Here is a 25,084-nt window from a genome sequence, read left to right as displayed (position 1 = left end):
GACAAATTCCTGTTACCATTAACGTCAATAGTATTTGTGTTTGGTATTAGTTTTATTGTTTAACTCTGAAGATGTAAATAGCCTGTTTAGAGTACGTTCACAAAACGTTAAATAGCTCTATTTTGACGATATTACAAAGACTACAGTGCGTAAATGTTTGCGGGTTGCTACCAAGTAGTTTCTTTTTAACTCCCGAGCGGTGCGTGTCGGAATTGTTCTTAATTTGAATTTCGCTGAGCAGCTCAGAAATTAATCGCCGCTGGTATTTCGGTCTAGTGATGCGTAAGATTGATTTGTGAATTATTCGAAGTTTGTACACGAAATGTCACACAGAGCGACCAAATCGGGTATAAATCGTGATATTCAAGCAAAGGTATGCAGACGCTAACGTTAAACCTTGAAATAGTGTCCACATGTTTTCTTATGTATCAGGTTAACTAAGCTCTAGTTTTTTGATGTTTTTCGCACTGGGTCTGCCTATTAAACTTTACGAGCATAGTTATTATATTTGTTTCATACTATGAAATTTGTTTAAAAAATCAGTTTATAAGTTCCGTGTTACCTTGTAATTCCCAGGGCTGTAAATATTGCACGGCTTCAAATGTTATAGGCCTACAGCAGTTTTTAGTTTTGTGGAAAAATTGCGTTTTTGCTCTTTTATATTTCTGTTGCAGTAACCTACAACGTTTCTGATTATTTATTGTTGTTGTTGAAGTGTATGTGCTGTAAATTGTGACGACGATGATAATAAGGATTTAGGTCGTGTTAACACTTACGATTAGCGATTATTATCGTAGTTCGTTTACTTTTAATGGAAAAGATGCTTGTTTATGAGCTGCAATTATAAACAAAAATTCAACTGCAAACGAGATAAGACTAAAGATCAAACCGTTGCGTGCAAACTAAGTTTAAACTAAGTGAGAATATGATATCTATTTTATTGACTCGGATGTTTTCAAACTGGTCAGCGTTCAAGTTGGTGGATGCACTTAGTCATATATTGTACATATTTGTGCCAGTTTATTCAGCTGTATAACCCTATGCTGCAAAAAGCATGTATATTTTTATGCGCGTATATTTGCAATATTTCACATACTCGAAAGCATGCATTTGCCTAAATTGATGCAAATATTGAACCATTCTGCGTTCATCTTTGTAATTTTGACAGTCATTTTGACAGTTGAAAGTTTTAAGTGGTATTTACAATATAGTTCGAACTTTTTTATTATCACTTTATTTAAGCTCATGTAGTATTTGTCTGATTCTCAAAGAACTGAAATATAATAGTCCTCAATTATGTTGATAACCGCAAACCTGTTGTGGTTTGCGGTTATTAATGTACTTGAGGACTAGTATTCATGAAAATATTTCATGAAATAATAGTTTCCTAGTGATTTAAATAGAAGATCTTTGAAATGCATTGGCTAGTCCGTTATTTTTACTCCTAGTTGAACAATTCTGCTTATAGCTGATCGATCAGCTGATAACAACATCTTATCTTAATGTTTAGTTCTCAAGGCAGGCTTTTGTATGACTGCTCCTACAATAAATTGGGTCAATTGTTTGAATGTTTTTCGTCCCATAACGCTGGCATGCGCCGAAGCACATTCCTAGAATAACAATGCATAGGGTAGCATTATGTCTTATAGTTCTAACAATGACACTAGATACTGCTATATGTCCAGTCGTATGCGTAAATGTTGCTCTACATAACTTGACAGAGCATAACAATCTCCATGCTGTGAAGGTTGAAATTATTCAGCTACTGAAGCAACATCGGTCTACTTGTTAAAGATTTTACCCTTTCCTAGGATATGTGACTTTTCTGCAATCATCCCTTCATTGCAAAATTGTTTCGAAATGCTCAAGTGTTTGGGGCGTCTGGTTTGAAACCACATACCATCTGACTCTTTGGCATTAAAATGATTTGTATTTCAAGTCATAATCTTTACTGTAATAAGAGTTGTCTAGAGGGGAGGAAGGAAAAAAAAAAGATTGTATTGCCCGGGATTCGAACTCGTCGCATTCAGCTTGCTAGACCACCACTCACATATGCGCCAATCCGACATTATGGAATAATTGTGCGCATAGCTATCACGCCTGACGATCTCTCGTGGTGCACTCGACTGCCAGAGTACTAGTTATTAATAAGAGTCAAATGAACACAAGCGAAGTTATATGAAGTTTTGAAAGAAACTTCAAACTGATTTGTGTAATGGCACCTTAAAGATGAACTTAGACTAAATTTTAGTTTATTTTATTTGAAAATATCAATTGGTATTTTTCTATTAGTTGTGATTTGAGGTGATGTGACTGCTAGGATGTTTCAAGATTAAAACCAACAACACTTAATCACAATTAAGATTCTCAGATCAAGCAAAAGAGCGATTATGACGTCTGTAGTTGCAAAGGGACCGACAGAATAGAGACGCGTTGAAACACAACTTAAATGCAACTATCAACTATCGCAATGATAACAACTAATGACGTCATTTCAGACGTATCTTTCTTCTGAGTATTTTGATCGCGATCAAGTTTTATTGATTTTAATCTTAAAACATCCTGACAGTCTGATCACTTCAAGTGTCAAAACCAATCACAAATGATAAAAACTACGGAAACTTTCTGATGAAATTTCCTAAAATGTATCTAAACTAAAAAAGGAGATATAATAGGCAGCTGAAAGGCAAGTAATATATATCATACCTATTGATGATACATGTAGCTGTAACAATGTGGGTTCAAGGCCTCCAAGCTTCACAGGCATGATAGAACAATTTGCTTACCGTAAAGGAGTCTTTGTCCATCAAGACTATCAATTCTTAAATATAATCATGCATATAAATATATGCATAAATATATAATACATTAATATCATGTATTATAATATAAATGTAGCATTTTAATAATAACATATAAATATAATAATAAAAAGTAATTTATTGTTTTATAAAAAACAGAACTTCACCAAAAAATTTGAAGGGGCGTATATGTCTCTTCAAATTTTTTTGTGCGGAAGTGCTGTTTTTTAAAAACAATAAATTACTTTTTGTAATCATTTTTCAATACTACATCAAGTATGTCTCTTATTCTTTAATATCCCCCTGCATTATTTGGAATTGCTCGAAACAAAGCATTCATTCTGCTAACTAAAACCTCGGTATACATGAACATTTAGTTGATAATATTCCAATACGTTTGGGCAAAACAAAAGCATGAATAATTCTATTCTTCTAGTTTGCTTTCATGGTATGATGACATAGACTAGCAGGTGGTCGCGCTTTTAACAGAGTGCAGTAGCATTAAACAACCTGTTCATTCCCAAGTTGATAATGAATTTGAAAAGGTACTGATTGGTACAGCCACTCAAAACTCTTGGTTCATTTCACATTCTGTCTTGCCGCGACAAAATTTCTTAGTTTCTCTCAACACGCTGACACAAGCAGTAAAGGCAGCACTCTTAGCCATCTTTGCCTTATATACCCGGTATATATATACATGCATAACCTTTTTTTGCCAAGCATTTGGGCTGGAAATGGTACACATTAACCTGACTATCATATGTCAAGGTCAAGTTAGGGAAGATCTTAGGTCCAAAATAAATTATTTAACTAGGCTAGGAGGTTTTACATAAATAAATGTCTCAAATTTTAGGGTATATCTGTGTATTAGTCTCATAAACACCGGCGTGTAATTCATGGGATACAGTAAAACCTCTATTTGAACTCCATGGCGCTGTATTTTTCAATTTTTCCTTCATAGCGGCACTGTATAAGAAGTGGCGTTCAAAGAGAGGTTTTACAGTACTCTAATTATTTTATACTATTTACCATTCATATACGCTTGTGTTTTATAGCATATCAGTCCTCCATGTTTTTGTTGCAGCTCGCGTCGAAGTATGATGGGCAGCTGGCTTCACAGTGTCTTGGCTGGATCAGTCACCAAATCAAGGAGTCGTTTGATACTGCAGGCGACGCCAAGAATGTACACTTACAGCTAAAATCAGGCCAGCGCCTTGCTAGGTACGTATGTTTAATCTTTAAAACCTGGTTTCCCTATACGCCGCAAGCACTGGCGACAGCACCGCAGGCTATCAGCAGTGAAATGTCAACCTACGCGCCGGGTGCCGCCGGTAATTGCCGGCGGTCAATGCAAGAGTTTAGCGCTGTTTAAATTTCGCGATGAGCAGCAGGCAAAACCTTCCCAAAATGCACTGTGCAAGGGAAGGTCAGCATTATCAAAATGGCATGGCGAGTGAACATTTTTATGCGATTATTAGCGATGCAGCTTTATGTGAACTGAAGCCTCCTAGCGTCGCAAGTGTTTTGCTGCGCAAGAATACCGCCGGTGTCTCGCAATCGATATGGAAACCAGGCTCAACCCATCTGCTAGAGGAGAACACAATTTACATAATTTTCTGCGAATATCTTTTTTGACACCCTTTGCTAGTCGTTTCATGTCTTCACTCGGCATCATCTTGTATTGGAAACATTCCTCCTTGTGTCGCTGCCGTAACTTATCACGCCGTAACTTAACGCTCGCACCACTCCGAATCCACATCATGGAAACATAGCGAATGTTGGCTGTGTATAATAGTAACAGAACTAGCAGCATCTTCTGCGGCTGTCTCACTCTCGACTCCTTCTAACGGAGCTGTAATCATCCAAAACACATCTGCTGTCCTAATCCGCATGCTTTTGCACTCGGCAGCTGAGCGCTATCTTTTGGGACGAGATAAGGGCAAACACGCTTTTAGTGTAGTCATCGCAATAGAGCATATGCAAGTAGGTAGAGGGTCGTACTAGTGACTAACCGCCTTGTTAAAATTCATCAATAACCGATTAGGCAGAGTGAATAATCTAAAGGTGGTGCTTGGGAGTACATGTCGTATTGACATGTAATAATAACACACCCATTGTATATGCACCGGGCATTGTCTAGCTTCAGCGCATTAATGCTCTGAATTCTCCTTCCTATACCTCTAGTTAAAATAGCTGTGAGCTGTCTCTTAACTGTGGCAGGAGGCCAAAGGTCATTGGGTCAGCTCCTACCTAATGCTATATTGACCTATGTTGATATGGTGTCCTTTCTCATCACCTGTAGACAATCTATACCTCTGGTTTTTAGCTTAGCGTAACTATTTTTGCTAAAAGATATATATCCTTTAGCATTCGTAGTCTTATATTTTATCTCTCAGTGACGAATGACCTTCTTGCCTACAGTCTGGAGTAGTCAGCTCTTTGGTTCCGTGTCTGTCAGTACTATAGCATTGTGGTAGCAGTTAGTAGTTGACTAAAGCCGCTTCCAGCGCAGTAGTAGAGCTTCATGATTTCCTAACATCACCAGATGATTCGATATTGCAAATGAATCATTCACGATATATCACGATATTATTATGTGAAAAAAAACTTGTAAATTATTTTGTGTTTCAACTTGAAAAGAAAACTATTTTGTGTTTGGGATATATAGAAACATTTATTTAATGAATGCCCGTATTTATTTATTTAATGAATGTCCGTGTGCGTGGAAGGCCATGGACTGAGATTATAAGATTAGAAGGCCCGTACGTTTTAGTTCCACCATCGCTCACTCTGAAAATCGTCGGGTTTGTGATAAATCGCCATTACATGATCATATTGTTTATCCGATTGGTGATATCTCTTTAAATGATGGCGATTTCAAATCGTCTACCTTTAAAATCATCACCGAGCAATTAAATCGCCTAATCATGAAGCTCTAAGGAGAGCCTGTGCAGTCATCAAACGTGTCAGCGATGCTAGCGGCGTGAGTACCAGCATGTTTTGTCCTGGTCTCTCTGCTGCCTCTCATCCCCCATGACATGTTTCCAAACATTCCTCGGTTATGTACAAATATTCAGTAGATCTATTCATATATGATTGCTTACATCATGTTAGTTTAGTGGTATCTGATGTTTATAAATACTATTCATGGTATCTGTCATATTCGAAAGTCACTCGTGCTAGCCATGGCTGAGGAATAATCACTCATTAAACGGGCAAAGGTGAATATTCTGTAGTCTGCCAGTTACTGGAAAAAGCAGCTAATAAGATAGCAATGGTTTCCATAGTATAAATATAAGACCCTTGTATTTTTTGTAGCAAAACATACTGTTAAATGTAATCAAAACAATACTTTTGTATTCGGGAGTTGCTTCCACTCTGAATTATAGAATCGGTTTGATCCAATCGCATTGAACACAATTTTGCTTTGCTAAATTTGTGAGGGTATCGCTGTGAGAATACTTTAATATCATAAAAATGCTTACTGCTGATGTACCTGAATCGATAATACTTGGCTTAAGCTCTCCCAATCGTAAAAAACTCAGCCGCCAACACGTGGGTCGCTGCTACAAAACTCTTCTACTGCTACTCATTACTGTTTCTGCTTGACTTTTTAACTTTACATAAACATTTACATGCCAAGGATGGGTTGCTCATGCGAGGATGATGAAATGATTACTTTTTAGTGCAACTAGTTGACAACACATGAATTGAAAAGTGACCTTGACCCGAAAGGGAGTCTACTTTAACATGTTTTGTTTGAGGGATACATCAGAAATCTTGGAAAGATTTACATAGTACAACTCGGAATCGTTGAAACGGTAGGATGCGTGTTTTTCGGCAGCGGACAATTCCAAACGCATTTAAAGCACGAAAAACAGTGCACGACTTGTGCCAAATTCCCTTCTGTCAGTTGTTCCTGCTCCAACTGATGCTGTAGATGTTAGCTCTAGTTGTTAGTAAGTTATTGATTGACTACGGCTGAATAGCTACTTGAAAGTGAGTCTGCAGGTAGTGCTGATTCCTCGTTGTAGATATTAACAGTTGATCATTGACTTCTTCATGTGTCTTGGGACCATTTGCTATCATAATTCTGTTAGCAACTAACAATTGTGGTGAGATTGGAGGGATAGCACCAATTATGTTGGGAACTGTGCGGGGCGTTTGACTTCTAGTTATGCTCTCGTTTGACTTGTAGTTATGCTCTCGGCTTGCCAACCTTAAGTATGCATGAGCTAGTATTGTGTTGGCAATTACCTGTACAATCGTCTAACTTTTACAGTTGGTTACTTAGCAAATTGTCTGTGAAATTGACTGTGTTCATCTCCTAGACAGCTGTGTGGACCATAAGATATTGCAAAGTAAGAGAGTAGTTAGTCGAAATAAACTGGTATGAGGAGACCACCTTCATTTGTACTTGTGTCTTCTGTGCTTTGTGGTATCGCAGTCAACAATTACATCTAAAAAATGCCTTTTATTGTAGAAATACAATTTTCAAGTATTCAGGTAGCCAATCTATCTGATTTCTCAAGTTGGTTATTATCGCGGCCAAAGTAGGCTTGGAAGGCATTTGCCTGAGATAATTTCCATGGTCAAAGCCAATTCTTACGACCAATTCCAAGGGTCAAAGCTTCTTGTTTCATAAGTGTAAGCGGGATCTGGTAAAAAGCGATATATATAATATTAACAATATAAAAGCTGATAAATAAATAAACATATTTTATAGATTTAATTTTTACTATAATAAGGGCCGTGTCCTGTCCGTAGCCGTGGTTGTTATTTGGGAAAAAAGATTGCATCATTCGGGATTTGAACTCCTAACTGTAAGCATACTAGACTAACGCTGTTACCACTGGCATTTCAAAATAATTGTACATATAATAATTATACCTGACAATCTCTCACGACACATTAGACTGCCGGGGGAATGTTAGTTGCAAAAAATCTACAATTACATTCACTGGGCCAGGTGAAACTTTCTGAAGCACAACTTAGAGGAAGTCACGCTGTTATCTCGGTTACTACTTGTCCAATAGCTACACTCACTTGCCATGTCTCCAAGATAAAGATTATAAATTATCATTACCGTATTGATGGTTTTTATTGCTATTTTCTAATTTAATTTTCTAATTTGTTCAATATAACGCATTTATTTTAACGCCATATATCTTCAGTGTTTATTTGAGGTTTCTTGGCTATGAGTTTAGGTTTCTTCTAAGAATACTTTTCGCAATTTTTGACAATTTCGACATATGGAAAAAAATACATCAGATTTAATTGACTTTGTGTGTAGAGGTTTGGCTGTACCGATATTTGTACAGTTTAGGGCCGGAACGAAGTGTGTGATATCACAGTCGGCTACAATGCACGCTGAATGGAGTCACCGAGTGGTATTTGATTTAGTCCATAGTCGAGTTGAATGGCGCTTGCAGGTTCATTTGGTTCATTCTTTGTTTTTTCCTGCTAGTGTATCACCACTCAGTGGCCTGTGTGTGCGTGCCACTTGGCTCGTTTGTTTGTTTTATTCCGCTATTTATCTTTTTTACTATTCATTTTAGTTTAGTTTGGTATCAAAAAGTTAGCTAGCATACCTGGGACCCACAGATTCATCATAAAAGCATATAGGGATTCCTAGTGCGCCACCCCCATCCCTCCCCCCCTCGTCCCCGGGATACAACATTCCTGTTTTTGTCTTATAATGTGAAACATCATTTTTTTTTCATTCCCTCGTTAAGGCATTTTTTGCCGCACGACAGCGAAAATGTGTCTCGAAATTCAAATTTGGCAGACGATGTGCTGAATATAACGGAATCATGAGGATGTCGATATGTGCTATTCGACGAAATTCCTCCCACAACACCTAAAAGAGATATGATACTTGATCTCTCTCAGTACAGCCGTACTCAGTATTCTTCGTATTTCGTAAATGCTTGATATTGCTTGAGTGAAACAACCTTGACCTATTAACCATACTAAATAGTTAATATTTAATTGTTAATAGTATAGTTAATAAGTCTATGGAGTGAAATGCCAATTTAAGAAAAGTAAGCGAAAGTGAAAATTTATTGTGAATCTCAATGTTTAATATTTATAGTAAGTATATATATATATATGTATTTTAGTAAGTATTATAATATTTACTATAAAATTTAATTCATTATGCGTATATAACTGCATATATAACTTTAATGCGTTAGCCATGGGTCCTAAGATTCATAACGACGTTAAAGGAAGAAATGAGAATCATAACCTTAATCATACCATAACCGCTAAGTACGCTAAAGTTTCTGTAGGTAACTATAGTTACTAAAGTTAATATACTATTTTATTACTAATTTTTATTATGTACAGCACTTATATAACGTATATAAAATTTTGACATTTTTTACAAGCGGTGTTTGCATTGGATAGTTACTATGGGTTTCTATACCCCGCTGTACGCCATTTTCACTTTACGATGCCAACACCAGAACGAGTTAATGTTGTATGGCAGTGGTCCACTGTAGTATCAAATTGGAGTTATCACTGCCTGAACGACATTTCTATCTTGGGCATTGTATGACATTAATTTTTATATACAAGTTCAAATCCCATGCGATGCAATATTTTTTCCAACTTCCACCAGACTCTAGATGGATAGACACGGCTCTTATTATAGTAAGGATTTGTGCAACAGTTTTATAATAGACAGGTGAGAAAAAGGTACAGTGCTAGTGATTTTATGAGAAAGTTTGCAACTGGGTCTGCTACAAATGTCAGGGGTATAAAGTTAACAAATGAAGTCTTATAATCTACAGCTATTCATTGAAACAAGTCGAAGAAGTCAAATGACAACGGGTTGTGACCATTACGAAGAAATCGTAACTGCACATTGATAAGTACTCACTGATGCTCTGATATAAAATGCATTGCAGTTGCAATGAATATTTGCCTGGGTATCTAAATATATAGTTGTATTAGCAGTGCAGCAGGGGAGATGTCACAGCCATGCAGTTTGCAGTATAATTCCGTTACATTGCAGTGCAGATGTTCGGAAAGCCAGCAACTATCTATCCACAGTATCAACTTCATACTAATGTGCCGATGGAGTACACAAGCAGTTTCAGGTTTCGAAGAATGCACATTCGCTGTATGCATGAATTGCTGGGTTTCGTGGAATGGAAGTAGATGGTAGTAGATCAGTGTGGGTAATTTGTAGTATGATCGCAGTTACAGTAGCAGTAAATGTCTACAGAGCATTACAAAGTTGTAATGCTCTGCAAAAGTACTGTATACTGCACTGCAATGATTCAATGTTGTTCTAATGCGTCACAACCCTGTACGATAACAGGAAGTTTGATGATTTTCCATGGGTTCCAATATTCTCATTTCTTTCAAGTCAAATAAAATAAATTTTTACAATCAACTCTATATCACCTTTATCTGTGCAACGTGAAGCTAATATCCAAATAGCCCGACAGTTTTACATAAATAACTGCATGATATGACAGACTTTATTGCGAAGGTATCAAAAAGTCGTACTAACCAAACTAGTGCTGGGCACGAGTACTTCTTGGTCAACGGGTTTAGACCCGTCCCCTTCTGTTCGGGTTTTTCGAGTATCGGGTAGCTAGTAGTGCTAGGCGCGGGTATTTCTTTGCCTACGGGTTTTTCGGGTATCGGGTTTGTTGATATGGATTTTATGTTTAAATTTTCTAAACAGATATATCTTCATATTTACAATGCAATTAGATTTCATAGCAATTTATTTATCATTTTTCACAGTTTTCATCGACCGACATTCGTACTCGCAGCGTTAACAGGTGGATTGTTAAACAGTCAAGATAGTCTGGGGCTACAGGGCATTTTCGTGTCAACAGGTGGCAGAAGATAGGGTCTATGGTAGCTTAATACTGAAGCATGTTCTATGTACCTCTCTGACTTTCTGTAGATGGTGCTCTAAATCTCATAAAAAACTTTACATTATCGGCTTTTTCCGTTAGTATGGCTTGTTGGCTTAGTAAAACTTGGTTATAATGAATTATGTAATCCATAATAGTTAGCTGTGGTAATCAATTTAAACAGAGTTATTAAATTTTCACTGCTACTACAAACGCTGATGGCTGTTTCTAACAAAACGATAGCGGAAACAGACTAAAGACCTATGTGTTATCGGTGATAGCGAACACGCGCCGTATTAAAAAAGACATAGATTTGTTTACGAAGCCGATTTGGCTAATTGCGCAAATAAAATTTGACGTACCGGGTAAGTATTTCTTCTCACCTTTTAATGACAAGTAATCACTGCTTGACTACAATATTTCTAGTAGATATAGTAAATAAGGTATGATATGTTTTATTCCATCTATTAAATTAAAGACTCGTTAAACCCCATTGTCATGCCTCCTTAGCAAAAATGCCCTGTGGTCCCAGACTAAGAGCGCAAGCTGCAATAGACTGAGTTTTTGTTAACACTACCCGACGGATCCGTGTACCAAAACCCGAACTTGAAAGTCAAAACCCGAACCCAAATGACCGGAATACCCGAAATCTCTATTACCCGATACTCGAGAGAAGATAAACCCGCGAGTTCAACGAGTATTACTACCCGTGCCCAGCACTAAACCAAACTATCCAATACAAACCAGTCTTTAGTAACTGTCATGATCATTTCAAAGTTTTCTAATGAATTTAAAGTTTGTTTTTAAATAAGGGGATTGTAGGTGGTGTCGTACTTGCGCTACAATAATTCCCTTTTCTTTCTTTCTATGACTACACAGGAGCTAGTTAGTTATTGACCGCTGCTTTAGAGTTATTGCGCTCTATTGTATGGTAGACACGGATTGACAATGAGAACAAAGGCCGTTGGTCTCTGCAATAGTTGAGCGAGAATACCACATTGTTTCAACACTTGTAATAGCGGCCATAGATTATAACCTAGTAGATGACTGGTAGTAGTGCGTTTCACTAAACTTCCATAGACAAGGTCAGTCCTCAAGTTCGTGTCATTCACAAGATGAAAATGGTAAAAACCTGCTAATCAAGCAAGTTTTGTTACTCACAAATCTTTGTCGAATGTTGCATGCCAAAGATGGACATGACACTTGCAAATGATGTTCAAAAAATGCAGCGCAAGCTATTCCATTTGAACCAATTTCCACACTTTAGTCATTCCTATTTTGAACGCGTGCTGTTAGACGAGACAAAAGTGCGCTGCTATGACCTCTGGTTCTGGCTCTATGACCTCTGGTTATGGCTCTATGACCTCTGGTTATGGCTCTATGACCTCTGGTTCTTGCTCTATGACCTATGGATCTGGCTCTATGACCTCTGGTTCTGGCTCTATGACCTATGGATCTTTTTTAACAAATGGCCGTTGAAACACTTATCACCCAGTAACTCCACGTGCGCACAATTCCAAATCCGAACCATCCGCGTTATGTATACATAGTGACTGACTAGGAAAAACTTTTCTTGTCAGTGAACAGATCAGAGGCAGGTCTTTCAATCTCTGATGAGGTGCTCAAGCTAAAGCCCTTAAGTCTCATCTAAATACTAGAATAGGAAGCGATTTCGCACACACCAGCTCTGGTTTCTTCTATTTGTGGACGGCATCAACACAAATAAGTAGCCTTCACGGTATCTCATTCAGAGAAACTTGCCGCTTAGGCTAACTTATCGAAAACCATCATTTTGTTGATGATTGCCAATACAATAGTGATAGTATGGATTAAGGCTGGTTCACACTAGATCGCCGTTTGTCAACGTTTCCCTTTCGGCGTTCATCGTCGATTATGTGAACCGTGAATTGATGGCATCGACGAAGCATCGCGGACAAGCAATCAATAACTAACTTGTTCCAGCGTAGTCATAGAAAGGTTGGAAAGGGAAAGTTTGCAGCTGTCAAACTTTCTCGATATGATAGACTGATTTATTCATATCCGTTTATGGTAGTCACTGCGGGGATTGTTTTTTATTCTAGCGCGCGAAAACAAAGAGGTTTCTTCTCGAAAATTTAAAAAGATAAATGAAAGCATTACGTCACAGAGTATTTCCTGATGCAAACGTGGATGGATTTGTGATAGTGTGAACATGGTTATCATCGACGATCACCGAAGTATTATGACATCAATGTCGAAATACGATATAGTGTGAACCAGCCTTTATGGATGATGGGAAATACTATCACGGAATAGCCGCTAGTCGGTTACTCCGTCTCTCATAGCGACCACTTTGTTGACATGGCAGTGTTTTGATGATTTAAACTTTCCCAAATCAAAGGGAATTGGCTTCTGGGAGAACAATCCCTAGATTGGACTGAACCGATTTGCCTGGCTAGTTCTTTAACAACCTTCAGTAAATTGCGGCTTTACAAAACAATGCTTTTGTTCATGTGGCTAACTTAAGCTTCAGCTGATGTTGCAGCGTGCTGACCATTATATTTTGTATGTATTAATAATAGTGTTAAAAATGTATTTCGTGTGTACTCGTATGGCTTGCGCGTAAAAGTGCTACTGTAATAGCCTTTAAAATCCAAGACAACAGATAAAAAGAGAGGAGAGAGAGAGAGGGGGAATGAGAAATGGAGGGAGGGTGAAAGAAAGGGAGGGGGAGATAGAGGAGTGGCTAGTGAGAGAGAGAGAGAGAGTTTGACCTCATTTGCACTTTTACTCTAGCACTCGAAGTCTGCATTTGCGTTGACCAGTAGATAAAGCTACATGATTGCTATATATTCGCTACATACTTGTAGATCCAAGAGTCTGCACTATTGATTGTTGCTAGTATCATCCTGCGAGTTTAACTGAAAACGCCAACTCTGTAACTCATCTCTGTACCTTATCAGTTGTTTAGTTGCTGGTCGATGATAATGATGCGTTACTTTTGCTGCGATAATTCGCATTCGCATTAACTTTTTCATAAATATTTCTCATCCTGTGTTTATAAGTTAGCTAGGAAATACCAGTTAGCGTTAGATCCAAAATTCAAGCTTGATATTCGACGTAGTGGTTATTGCATTTTTTCAGAAAACGTACTATATATATATATATATATATATATATATATATACTATTTCCACACAGTGTTAGAATAACGACACACCCCCATGTGGTGCTGCAATACCACCATGGAAACAGTCGTGTCACTCTCATCCTTTCATGATTCAGTGTCGCTGTTTGAAAGTGAAACACCCGTGTGATGCGCCATATTTGGCTGTGGAAATGGCCTTAGCGACCAACGTCGTTGTGCTTGGGCATTAAGTCTTGCTTTCGTTTTGCTTGATATACAGACATAGGCCTTGACATTAGGCGTCACACAACCACCACTCTACTACAGCTTGATCATAGCGTAATCGGCTGGTCAACCCAGCGTAGCGCTTCGGGCCTGACACACCCAGGTGTTGCTACACCATCGCTGTACAGAAGCTTAGTAGTTGTTATATAAGAGTGCTTCCGCATTCTCTATGTATAGGGGCACACAGTCGACTTTGTGCTTGTACAACTGTGTCAACTCGTTTCCTGTCGGTCGTTGCCGGTGCGGTGTCAGGTTACCTCTATATTTTTACCATGTTTTAGTGTATCGACCAGTTCCGATCAGATTTGTGTCATGAACTGTGGAAGCTCATTGATCGAGAGCCAATATTGAAACTAAAAGCGTTTTTGATATTTATTGTAGGTTTCATGGTACTTGAGTTATTAGTTTCATTCCATTCATGGCTTCTACTTCTCTAGCTGTCAGTTTTTATCATAGACCTATTAACTACACATCAACTATATATATTAAGTATAGTTAATAGGTCTATGGTTTTTATATTTTCTCAGCATTTCTCAAATATTCACAAGTTCTCTTCATAATATCACAGTGAGTTATAGCAGCTGAAAGTCTACTATTATACGAGCAGTGTCCGTCTGTCTGAGACCACGTTTGGATATTCAAAAAGAGAATTGCACCATTTAGGTTTCGAACTCACGACTCTCAGCTCAGTAAACAAATTCTCTAACCTCTGCGCCAATTATTCAACCTTCCAGCAATTTAGACTAATTATGCGCATACTCATTCCATGTGCTTTGTCAGCATTCTGACGATCTCTCTGAGAATTAGTTTGGATTAATCATAGATATATATACCTATAGGTATATATATCTATGGGATTAATAATTTCTTCGAGTTATAGTTCTGGCAATGTAAAAAAACATTTAGTGTTTTAACAGAGTTTTGTCATCGCAAAACTTTAATAATTAGAAGAACATCGAGTGACAAACAATTGTTTTTTCTGTTGCTGTTTTCAGCTGTATCTGAAGCAGTTAAAAACCAGATAGCATTCCAACATCTGGCTGCAAGTACTCAAGATATAATTTTTATTGCCCAGATGTAGGATAACAATTGTTTGCATATGACAGGCTTGACATGCCTACTTACTGTGCGCTGCTTATTGGAGGCTGGATGCGGGTGATTTCCAATGTGATGGAATTGTTTCCTCTTGTTGTTGATGTGGCTTACTTATTTAAAATAGTTGAAAATGTGCATGTTTTTGAGCATATATATTTGTATATATAATACATATATTTGTATTTATGTATATAAATACACATTATATATAACATGTATATATTGTGTATGTTATGTTATATTTATAATACAATTATATATATATACATATATATGTTATATATACATACATAATACAATTATGTGTATATATCTTATATCATCATATATTACCATATATACATATATATATGTATGTATATATGATGTATGATAATATATGACATATTATCATATATATGATAATATATATATATATGATAATATATATATATTATCATGTATATGATAATATATATATTATCATATATATGATCTCACGACCAAACACGAGCGGAGTGATTGTTTGAGAGCTTTATGATAAACGCATATGTGCACACAACTCCCGAAAAATTATCCGTCAACGGCTGTTACCAAACCCTTGTACCGAAATCCAATCAAAAAATTTAACCATTTTTGTGTAGTCGTTTAAGTATAATAGTGATACAAAACACGTATAAACATATTTAAATATGTTACGAAGTATTTGAAAGGTTGACGCAATATCCTAAAACTAACCCATCTGATCAGATTATACATAAATAGATTAATTTGGCCTAAAATCGCAATAAAAACTTGACGAGCATTTTTAAATCAAAATTAAGACAGGCCAACGAAACGCCGATAAAGTTGTGCAACAGAGAGTACATTAAGCCGTGCACATTTCATGAGAAAAACGTGCACATTTCACCAGTCTATGGCATTGTCCAATTGCAGAAGGTTTCTGTAATTAACATAGAAGTACTGAAAAGTAATCGTTTCTTTTTTGCCAATTCTACCGGACTCTGACATTTTGGACACTTATAATGAGTACTTTGGTATTCCAACTGATGTCCAAAGCAGTGAAAGTAAAAGAAATGACGATGATATTTTTCTAACGACTCTTATAAGATTATTACAATATTTAATTGTAAGAATAGTTATTCGATTTTATACGATTATTATAAGATTTAGTTATAAGAATAATCATTCAAATTTGCAAGATCAAAGTATATAGTGACTGTTGATGTGCAATATGTTACTGTTATTATTTTTCTAAAGATTTTGTTGATGATACTGTGGCTGTGCCCAATATCGCAGTACTGCCAAGCCGTTTTTAATATCTGCAAAATTAAGTAATAGGCCTACATTTTTTTATAGATATACATCTATTTATGTGACAACCAGCTAAAATCTGTTTAGATTTTTAAATTCAGCATAATTTTTAGATATAAATACAGAAATCTAGATAAATATCACAACTTCTTGATATTGGTTGCTATGACCAATGATATACAGCCCCCCCTGTGTATATTACACAGCAGCTTGCCATTTTACTTCTAATATTGCATTTCTCTTATTGCAGGGAAGAGATATAAACATATAATCTTTTCCTTTCATTATTGCTGTTTGTTGTACATAATAACAGCCAGTACATTACAGCTACCATTGCAGCTACCATTGCAGATCTCCTATTGCACTGCAGTGCCATTTGACTGCTAATAGTGCATTTCTCAACCAGCAGTACCCTTTCTTTTTCCATTATCACTTTGGTCATGGGCTGTATGACAGGAGCATTTCTAGTAGTATATATATATATATATATATATATTATCATATATATGATAATATATTTATTATCATATATATGCTAATATATATATCATCTATGATAATATATATATTATCATATATATATTATCATAGATGATATATATATTAGCATATTTTCATATACATGTATATGCTAATATATATATTATCATATATATATATTATTATAATATATACATTTATGATGCTAAATGTCGCAGGTTTGAATCTCATATGATGCAAAAATTTTTCCCAACTTCCAACCCTTACTTCAGGTGAATAAACACGGTTCTTATTATAATAAAGCTTTATTGTTTATTTCTGTATCATTTATATCGTCATGCTTTGTTGCTACTGCTGGACGAAAGTCTCAACATTTTCTTTCCAATATAACATACCTTTCGTTTCTCTTTTCCAGGTAGTCTTCCAAAACTGCCCATTTCATGTCTTCATATTTTCTTTAGCCTTCCTTAAGTTCTCTTTCCATATCTTGATGTCCAAACTGTTTTCATGATGGTTCATCTGTTATCTTGTTTACAGATTATTTATTATTTGATTTGTGACTTATCTATCTATTTATATCTTTCTTTAGGCTGGTTAATGTCATCCAACCTGGCAAAATTTCCCAGCGAGCGATTGATACCGCCAAAATGCCTTTCAAACAGATGGAGCTAATAAACCTATTTATCAGTAAGCTTTATTGTCTTTTCCTAAATGTCCTATAAGCAGTTCCCTTGCATGAGCATTGCAGCAAATGTATGCAGTTCTATTTATTATGGCATACAAGAATCATAAAACCACAAGCAAACAAAATAGGATAACAGCTAGTCGATAGAATCAAATGGTTTGACATATGTTGTTTAAAATACTTTTCTCTGTTAATAGAACGGATATTACCATCAATTCCGGCATACAAGTCGAGGTTTAATGTTCGGTTTAAAAAGACAAGTTTTAACATGTACCCGCCGTATAATTGACCCCTTCTCTGGCTCTAATCGTTTGATCACTAATAGTTCAGTCGGTATGTGAGGCGGACAATGTGTAGCTTAGGAAATTACAGTAAAAAATGCCCATGTTATTTGGTGCCATCTGCAATACATACAGCAATTAACAAAAGATCGAGAGATGACAGTTCTAGTGAAGACCACAAGACACAAAAAACAAAACTTCACCATAATATTTGCCCGCCTCTCCAATAGAACAAAACTGCCACCTTTGATAATATACATGTACGTTTTTAGCAAAAAAGCCATGCTGTAAGACAAATTTCTGTCAGGAATCGTGATTCATGTAAAGGAAAAAGGATGGATGGATGATAGTGGATATGTCAAATGGATTACCAAAGTGTGGGCTTGTGGGCAGATGCTATGGAAAAAAGCAATAAATTTGAAAAAGCATGTTATTCGAGAAGAGAACCCTAGCGATGACAATTTGAATGGCGAAGAATGGAACTTTGTGTTTGATCCGTCTCATGTTCAGTAGGATTACTAGTATTTTACTATTCTATAAATAAATCCCTATATGTCATATAATTTTGATTTGTGATGGTTTTTTAAAGTTGAATTTTACTAGAATTTGTGTCATGAAAAACTTGACCGCCGTCTAAGTTGAGGATGGATTTTTAATCTTGAAATTTGGTATCAAGTTTTCGACTTGTGTTCCGGAGTTTATGATATGGGAACATTGTTAGAGCAGCTAGAAATAATATTTTCAAAATAATTGTTAGAGGTTGTATGCAATTTGTACATATCACTTTAGTTGAAATGAATTGAAAATCTGTAACTGCTATCTAAAAACAACACAAACCATGAAAGCTCTTGAAACCTTTAATTGAAGTAATATAAACATTTAGCATAGGTAAAGTAAGAAGATGCAAAGATTTGAAAAGATCATTTGTTGGGATAATATATGCTGGTTGTAGATTTGCAATTAGCCGAAATGCGCTTGTTGGCATCAAAAATAAATGCTTAGTGACATATCTGTTGAGGGTGATAAGGATGTAACATTGAAAGACTTTTTATCTTTAGTTTACCAAGTGGAAGCAACTTGTGATAAACTTGGTCTGTGTCTATTCCTGACATTTGTATGAAATTATTCTCTTTGGCGTGTGTGGGTGCTGATTCATACATTAGCATACCAGACTACAATGTATATAGCATGCAGATAAATGTATATATTACTGGGAATTATGTTTGATTATGCATTAGGGATGACTAGATCCCGGTTGGGTTGGCGCTAGATGATTCTAGAAGAATCCTTGCCTTAGCATTAGACAATAGTAGATATGGTCAACCCGTATTGTTTGTTGATATTTGCTCTCTAATGTACATTGTTAATTTTCTTAAAGATGAACTTGCACAGAACTTTAGTACATTTCATCAGAAAGTATCAGTATTTTTCTATCATTTGCAATTGTTTTTGATGTTTGAAGTGATCTGATTGTCAGGGTGTTTCAAGATTACCATCGACAAAACTTGATAGCTAAAAAAATGCTCAGGGGAAAAATATGTGCGAAATGGCGTCATTACTTGCAATAGTTGATAACGACTATTGCGTTCAAGTTGCAGCGTTGTGGGTCTCTATTCTGTCAGTCTCTTTGCAACTATAGACGTTATAATCACACTTTTAATAATAATAATTTTAACTTTTTTGAATCGCGATCAAGTTTTGTAAATTTTAATCTTGATAAGTTGATATATCCGGGCAGTCAGACCACCTCAGACATCAAATCATAGGAAAATATCAATACTTTCTGATAAAATTTACTAAAATTTAACAATCGCACATGATAGAAAAATACTGATGCTCTTTGATACTAAATCTACTGGTATCAATAATACTAAATATCTTTCTACTAAAATTTTCTGGAAGTTCGTCTTCAAACCTCCAATCAGATTCCAAACGTTGAATTAAAAATATTTCTTCAATAGATGCGTGCAAAGCTCTCGGAGTGCCTGATCATGAGTGCTTTGCTACAGTCGACCTGTACGAGGAGCAGAACATGAACCAAGTTGTGACCTGCATAGCTGCTCTCATGAGAAAGGTAACTTATGCTCCAATCATTTAGTGTCTAGTGCATTGTACCTTTGACCTGGCTTGCTTAGAATGATTAGATATTGATAGACTCCACAGTATAACAGGGTACATTTATTACCTCTTTAAAATGCACAAAATTTCTTAATCTCGCAAGGCATGCAAGTTTTACGTGTAAATAAGATAAAGTGTTTTATATAGTTACAAGATGGAGTAATCTTATCGTTCTTGCAGTTAAATTATTTAGTAAAACTTTGTGTTCTTTTGGGAGTTGCTACATTCATATGGAGTTGTGCCCACTTGCAACCAGGCAGTTGCCTTGTTCGCTTGTTAGAAGTAGTTCTGGGGATCAACCAGTTCTGCTCAGCCTTATATTGAACGGATTTTAGTCGTACTTATGGAAGTAGAAGAATAATAATGCCAACTGACTATACTATGGGTTGTTATACCGGTGGCTATCTTATTAACTGTAACCTTTTGTCTACACAGTTTGGCCTGGGGCCTAAAGAGGCGACAGAGAATCCTCGTTGCTTCACCCAGGAGCAGATGAACGCAGGAAATGCCATCATCGGTCTACAGATGGGCACGAACAGGGGCGCGTCTCAGGCTGGAATGAGCTTTGGCAAAACTCGCCATATCGCTGACTAACTTCAGGCATCAGCCTCTGTCAGTCGCCTCTCGCGAACATTTGTCAACATTCAGGATCATAAACCTCTCTAGACAATTTCGCTAGATCACTGAACTCAATGTTTCAATTTATTTAGGAAAAATTTGACAAAAGAAGTGCCAGAAATCAGTTCTTAATTACAGCACAATCAATCCTTGCCTTTGGTGCCTCTTAGCGATGACCACTTATGCGTTCCACCTTATTTATATTTACTGTCCATAGTGGTGATATTCTAAGTTTGTCAGCAATGCGTTTTACTCTCTGACATTCGAAACTTGACATACCATATTGTGATATAGCGGGTCGTTACTACATACGTAACATTCTCATAGCCTTCTCCGAGGTATTCTCGATATTCTAGATCTGTCTTAGTTCTCAGACTAACCAATATATGCTTTCCTAATGTATCGAAGAGACAATTGCTGTTGAAGCTAGTGGTTTGATTTAATATTTAGCTCTCGCATTTATATAGTACTTTTGCTGGTAGTTTTGTTTCATTTATGTCGGCAGCTGATGCCGGCTGCCTCTTCAGTAACCAACTTTGGTTTTTTCCTCTGATTCAAACTAAATCTATTTGTAATTGAGGTCTGTGTACTCTCAATGTGTCTTCCTTTATTTTGCTTGCCATGAAGATTACCCAAACATCGCCAATGTTTCACTTTCATGTTTGTTTTATGTCATGAGGATGAGGAGGTGCATTGACAGTTAGCTTAGTGGGTTAAACATCTAGAGCAAAATTGCAATTTACACGATTAGATTTTGGCAGGTTCAGCAACAGTAACACTAATGTCTCTGCTGCGCATTTATACACTATATGTAAATCAGTTTTCTTCTATTCCTTGCAGACTGACAGTTCCTATTGGAACAGAGGCTTATAAAGTTCCTCCCTAACTTTACTATGATATTTAAACTTACAAACATGCTCTAGTAGTAAATTCTAGTGACTCAAAAAACACTGACAATCATATTTTTATTCTTAGTGCCTTGCCATTGTAGTGTTTATTGTGTGAATGAGTAGGAATTTATGTACAAATTTGAAGTTGTATTCTCTGAATTATTGAGTAAACAATTTCTAAATCCCGTTAGCATTGATATTATTCACAGATAATCCACACTGAGTAAAGCCGGCCAAGCTATAATTAAAACTGTTTCTTAGTCTTCTATGCTTACTAAAGATATCAGGCTGTGGCTCATTTAGCTTATAAATGCCAAAAATAGATGAAATCTCACAGCAGTTAATTTACCTTAAATAATGGCAGCAACAGCTTACAGTGTATAGGTTAGTTGTTACATCTATCTCTTATCTATAATTGAGATTTAAGGGCAATATTTTGGAACGCTTGAAAAAAAAACATGATTATCTTTTAACTTACGATCAAAGTAAATTTAATTATTTCTTTAATCTGTCTTATGTGCAGTGTCTATTCAACAGTTTGTTTACCTCCTTGTAGCCAAATTATAAATAAAACTGACTGTCCAAACAGCCTTTGGTTGATAAAAAATAGTGAGAACCTTATGAGTTTTACTGACATGATAAAGATTTTAAAATGCCTACATAGTGTCATATAAATTTATGACAGCCACAAAAAGTCACAATGTTTACTATAATAAAAGCTGTAACCATCTGACTGACCGAAGCCACGCTAAGAGTGTTAAAAAAGAAGCATTGTCTCACATGGGAGTTGAGCTCAGGTACTCTATTTGGCAGGCAGACCGTCATCTTCCCTCATTGTGGAATAGTTGTGCATGAAATTATTACACATCTCTTACGTCGCACGGGATTAACAACTTACTAGCAATCATGGTTTATTTAGCAATAAACAGCTGAAGATGTACAGCTTGTGACCAATCTAACATCTATACTTAACTCGCGAAATGTCCAACGTTGCGCGGGTATTAAAGATCAGCTTATAAACAGTGACAGGTAATGTAGCTCCCTGCCATTAGTCTGGCACGTTGCCAATGGCTAATTTGAGTAGGCAAGTAACTTATTGCTACATTTACTGATATGAGCCCTGAGAGCAAGCAAAAATGGCATTGCGCCGTAACAGAGAGCGGTATGCATATTTTTACCCATATTGCAGCATATATCACCCACTAGGTCTATTAATCTAATGTAGCTCAGTGGTTTAGCATATCATCTAATGAACAGGAGGTTAAAAATCAAATCTTCTGTGATACGAATTCTGCATTCCAAGATTTCGAAAGCTATAGCTGGACACACAATCTTTGAGATTTATAGATAATCTTAGATAGATCTAAGGCAACACTGCTGATTGGCTGACATGACTCCATTATAGTAAAGACGGGCTATAAGCTCGGCAATAGCCAGACTTTTTTTAATCTTCAATCAGATAGCCGGCAAATGGGTGTTTAAGACGCTGTGTCTCAGGAACTAGACGAAGTTTTGAAACCAACATATTTTGTGACCCAGTAGAAGGCACGGAGCATATGCTTGTGAAGTGGAATGAAATCAGCCGGAAAAAATGTAAAACCCCACAGACCAACGGATGCGCACATACACAGGCTGACAAAGTGGGGTTTATTATTCAAGATAAACAGCTTTGCTCTTTGTGTATGCATTGGCTGAGCGGTTGATAGTTTACTCTAGAATTGTTATATTTCAGTTTAAAATCTTCCTTGCTGAGTAATTCTGTTGACGTCCTCGCCTTTTTTTTGGACGCCAATGTTTCACTTTCATGTTTGTTTTATGTCATGAGGATGAGGAGGTGCATTGACAGTTAGCTTAGTGGGTTAAACATCTAGAGCAAAATTGCAATTTACACGATTAGATTTTGGCAGGTTCAGCAACAGTAACACTAATGTCTCTGCTGCGCATTTATACACTATATGTAAATCAGTTTTCTTCTATTCCTTGCAGACTGACAGTTCCTATTGGAACAGAGGCTTATAAAGTTCCTCCCTAACTTTACTATGATATTTAAACTTACAAACATGCTCTAGTAGTAAATTCTAGTGACTCAAAAAACACTGACAATCATATTTTTATTCTTAGTGCCTTGCCATTGTAGTGTTTATTGTGTGAATGAGTAGGAATTTATGTACAAATTTGAAGTTGTATTCTCTGAATTATTGAGTAAACAATTTCTAAATCCCGTTAGCATTGATATTATTCACAGATAATCCACACTGAGTAAAGCCGGCCAAGCTATAATTAAAACTGTTTCTTAGTCTTCTATGCTTACTAAAGATATCAGGCTGTGGCTCATTTAGCTTATAAATGCCAAAAATAGATGAAATCTCACAGCAGTTAATTTACCTTAAATAATGGCAGCAACAGCTTACAGTGTATAGGTTAGTTGTTACATCTATCTCTTATCTATAATTGAGATTTAAGGGCAATATTTTGGAACGCTTGAAAAAAAAACATGATTATCTTTTAACTTACGATCAAAGTAAATTTAATTATTTCTTTAATCTGTCTTATGTGCAGTGTCTATTCAACAGTTTGTTTACCTCCTTGTAGCCAAATTATAAATAAAACTGACTGTCCAAACAGCCTTTGGTTGATAAAAAATAGTGAGAACCTTATGAGTTTTACTGACATGATAAAGATTTTAAAATGCCTACATAGTGTCATATAAATTTATGACAGCCACAAAAAGTCACAATGTTTACTATAATAAAAGCTGTAACCATCTGACTGACCGAAGCCACGCTAAGAGTGTTAAAAAAGAAGCATTGTCTCACATGGGAGTTGAGCTCAGGTACTCTATTTGGCAGGCAGACCGTCATCTTCCCTCATTGTGGAATAGTTGTGCATGAAATTATTACACATCTCTTACGTCGCACGGGATTAACAACTTACTAGCAATCATGGTTTATTTAGCAATAAACAGCTGAAGATGTACAGCTTGTGACCAATCTAACATCTATACTTAACTCGCGAAATGTCCAACGTTGCGCGGGTATTAAAGATCAGCTTATAAACAGTGACAGGTAATGTAGCTCCCTGCCATTAGTCTGGCACGTTGCCAATGGCTAATTTGAGTAGGCAAGTAACTTATTGCTACATTTACTGATATGAGCCCTGAGAGCAAGCAAAAATGGCATTGCGCCGTAACAGAGAGCGGTATGCATATTTTTACCCATATTGCAGCATATATCACCCACTAGGTCTATTAATCTAATGTAGCTCAGTGGTTTAGCATATCATCTAATGAACAGGAGGTTAAAAATCAAATCTTCTGTGATACGAATTCTGCATTCCAAGATTTCGAAAGCTATAGCTGGACACACAATCTTTGAGATTTATAGATAATCTTAGATAGATCTAAGGCAACACTGCTGATTGGCTGACATGACTCCATTATAGTAAAGACGGGCTATAAGCTCGGCAATAGCCAGACTTTTTTTAATCTTCAATCAGATAGCCGGCAAATGGGTGTTTAAGACGCTGTGTCTCAGGAACTAGACGAAGTTTTGA

The 25,084-nt window shown here is 36.4% G+C and overlaps 1 protein-coding gene across 1 annotated transcript; it reads left to right on the top strand.

Annotated features, from left to right (window-relative positions):
- The first annotated feature begins 195 nt into the window (after positions 1 to 195).
- LOC137408369 (muscle-specific protein 20-like) lies at positions 196 to 21,299 on the top strand. Its single transcript, XM_068094871.1, has 5 exons — positions 196 to 373; positions 3,886 to 4,022; positions 17,530 to 17,627; positions 19,868 to 19,980; positions 20,460 to 21,299. The coding sequence occupies exons 1-5, from the start codon at positions 323 to 325 to the stop codon at positions 20,616 to 20,618; spliced, it is 558 nt and encodes a 185-aa protein (XP_067950972.1). The 5' UTR covers positions 196 to 322; the 3' UTR covers positions 20,619 to 21,299.
- Positions 21,300 to 25,084: the final 3,785 nt, after the last annotated feature.

Source organism: Watersipora subatra, chromosome 11 (assembly GCF_963576615.1).
Source record: "Watersipora subatra chromosome 11, tzWatSuba1.1, whole genome shotgun sequence".
Classification (NCBI taxonomy): domain Eukaryota; kingdom Metazoa; phylum Bryozoa; class Gymnolaemata; order Cheilostomatida; family Watersiporidae; genus Watersipora; species Watersipora subatra.
This window is presented reverse-complemented; position numbering and strand designations above follow the sequence as displayed.

What these genes read in the sequence shown, in the direction of transcription:
- LOC137408369 (XM_068094871.1), top strand. Translation starts at nt 323, where the DNA reads ATGTCACACAGAGCGACCAAATCGGGTATAAATCGTGATATTCAAGCA. An exon ending in ATCGTGATATTCAAGCAAAG is followed by an intron (nt 374 to 3,885) that starts GTATGCAGACGC and finishes TTTTTGTTGCAG; the next exon opens with CTCGCGTCGAAGTATGATGG. An exon ending in GCTAATAAACCTATTTATCA is followed by an intron (nt 17,628 to 19,867) that starts GTAAGCTTTATT and finishes TTTCTTCAATAG; the next exon opens with ATGCGTGCAAAGCTCTCGGA.